We start from the raw sequence: 2,503 nt of genomic DNA, 5'->3' as shown, positions 1-2,503 counted from the left end.
AACAGGGTTCCTGTTATTCCATAGGAGTTTGCTCACCAAAGGAATGCTTCCCTCTATATTTCAACGATCAGAATCCCTACACATAATCTTCTAGTCTCATACCTGATACCTGGTGTACCTGTGCAAGTTTTATTTATTATATAATTATTGAATTCACAAGTTCCATGAATTAGGACCAGGTGATATCTGGGGGACCATTAGTCTATCACAATGTCTTATTGAAATGGAATGATTACTACATTAAATGCTTTATTTGATCATATCTTTAAATGTTAAAATCATTAACTAATGTATCATATGATATTGCATTCCAGGCAGTCATAGCTTACCTAGGACTAAATTCTAAAGAGTTCATAGTAATCAATGGCTTTATATGTTTAGTAGAGTAAATAACTTACCAGGCAAGAGAGTTGAATTTTAAGTACTTGCATAAGTTTTATTTAAGGAAGAAATTAAATGTGCATAAGCCTCCCTTTTGATATTGTCTCTGGAGTAATTCTATGCTGACAGGCAGTGAGTTAAATATGCTAACAGTATTTAGCAATGCTACAAAATCTCTAGAGTTTGCCAAGAGTTTGAGGTAGGGAAAAGCAATATGCACTTATATTTTCACTCATTTAATCACTCACTCAATAAACATATGATATTCAACTAAAATTGGCAAGTCTATGTATTAAGTATCAAAGGAGAAAACTAACAACTATAGCTGTAAATACATACAAATTATTTAGGTAAATGATGTGCAAGTTTATTTCTGTTGCAAGTCATAGTATTGGATTCTGTACATTATTCAAGGGAAATATAATGTACATTGCAATTTTATTGATGAGAACATACTTTCCCTTAGATATGTAATAATGAAAATAAATTGATTTGCCTAAGATACATCCAAGCTGAGTAAATTTCAGGCTAGTGTTCTGAAGTAAAACAAACAGATATTAAGATGGAAGTGATCAGCATCTCAAGAGGAAATGTAAGATCTGAAATATTTCTCTGATAACCGTGGGACCAGCAATGCAAACATTCATACACAAATATGTGATACTATGTTTTAAGCATGAATCTTTTCAGAGCAGCAATCACATCCCTATTCCTAAGGCTGTATATAATGGGATTAAACATAGGAGTCACTATGGTGTATAAAAGAGAGAGTACTTTGTCAGTTCCTGCAGAATGGTTGGATTTGGGTCTAAGGTAGGTAATGGAAGCTGATCCAAAAAATAAAATCACAACCAGTAGGTGGGAGGAGCAAGTGGAGAATGCCTTAGCCCTTCCTTGGGCTGTTGGCAACCTCAGAATTGTGAGTCCAATTTTGCTATAAGAGGCAAGTATTAACATAAAAGGGACTACAGCAAATAACACAGCTACTATATAGACAGACACCTCATGCACAAAAGTTTTCCCACAGGCTAGCTTGAGAATGGGGGGTATGTCACAGAAGAAGTGGTTGATTTGGTTAGAATGACAGAAATGCAGAGAGAATATCTGCCATGTTTGCCCTACCTGGACTGGCATTCCCCCAAACCAGGAGCCAACTGCCAGTTGATGGCACTTCTTTGGGTTCATGACTAGAGGATAGTGCAGAGGGTTACAGATGGCCACATAACGGTCGTAAGACATCACAGCCAGGAGGAAACATTCTGTTGCTCCAAACATAAGGAAGAAATACATTTGTGTGGCACAGCTAAGTAGGGAGATGCTCCTATCCTGAGTCCAAAGGCTGACCAGAATCCTCGGGAGAGTGACTGAAACATAACAGATTTCCAGTGAAGAAAAATGTCTCAGGAAAAAGTACATGGGTTTGTGCAGTGCAGGGTCCAGCCTGGTTATTATGATTATGAGAAAGTTCCCAATGAGGATAACTATGTAAATGATGGAGAAAACCCCAGATAGGAAACCTTGGATGTTTGGAAATTCAGAAAATCCCAGCAAGACAAACCGTACCACTGTGGAGACATTCTCTTCTACTACTATCTCTTCATGCTTCATCTATGGGGAAGAGTCAATCAGAAGTAGAAAATTAACTACATTTTCCTTTTGTTTTCTTATGTGTACACTGAAGATGGCCTGATTTCAAATTTCCCAGTTACCTTTAAATAAAGACCTATGTCTTCTATTTGGTCTGAAATTGTCATAAATATTTTTAAAAAATATTCCTAAGCATATCTACATGAAAGTTGTATTTTTGTTTCTGCTGAAGGTTATTACACATTTTTTTCTGTTTCTGTGATGAGGCATGTCACATTAATTCTCATTTGAACAGTCTGAGTCTAGGTCTAAGTGGAGCAAAAATTCTACTCTTCTAGTTTATATTTTTCTGCTCTCCCAACATTGTTTTGTGTACAATAATCAACTCAAAATTACCTTAAATTTATGAGAATATGTTCTTTAAGACATTTCTAATAAATTTAGGGAAGAGTGCATTGAATCTTTGAAATTGGTTTTTGTATTTTCCCAAGATCAATTTAGCTTTTATATTCTGTAAAATACATTAAAAAATAAT

The 2,503-nt window shown here is 35.4% G+C and overlaps 1 protein-coding gene across 1 annotated transcript; it reads right to left on the bottom strand.

Annotated features, from left to right (window-relative positions):
• Positions 1-1,044: 1,044 nt before the first annotated feature.
• LOC139707078 (olfactory receptor 10AG1-like) lies at positions 1,045-1,989 on the bottom strand. The gene has a single exon (XM_071617069.1). The coding sequence runs from the start codon at positions 1,987-1,989 to the stop codon at positions 1,045-1,047; it is 945 nt and encodes a 314-aa protein (XP_071473170.1).
• Positions 1,990-2,503: the final 514 nt, after the last annotated feature.

The sequence above is a fragment of the Marmota flaviventris genome, chromosome 9 (assembly GCF_047511675.1).
Source record: "Marmota flaviventris isolate mMarFla1 chromosome 9, mMarFla1.hap1, whole genome shotgun sequence".
In the NCBI taxonomy this organism is placed as follows: Eukaryota; Metazoa; Chordata; class Mammalia; order Rodentia; family Sciuridae; genus Marmota; species Marmota flaviventris.
This window is presented reverse-complemented; position numbering and strand designations above follow the sequence as displayed.

Bases quoted from the DNA above. Each gene is read 5' to 3' on its own strand.
- LOC139707078 (XM_071617069.1), bottom strand. From the start codon at position 1,989: ATGAAGCATGAAGAGATAGTAGTAGAAGAGAATGTCTCCACAGTGGTA.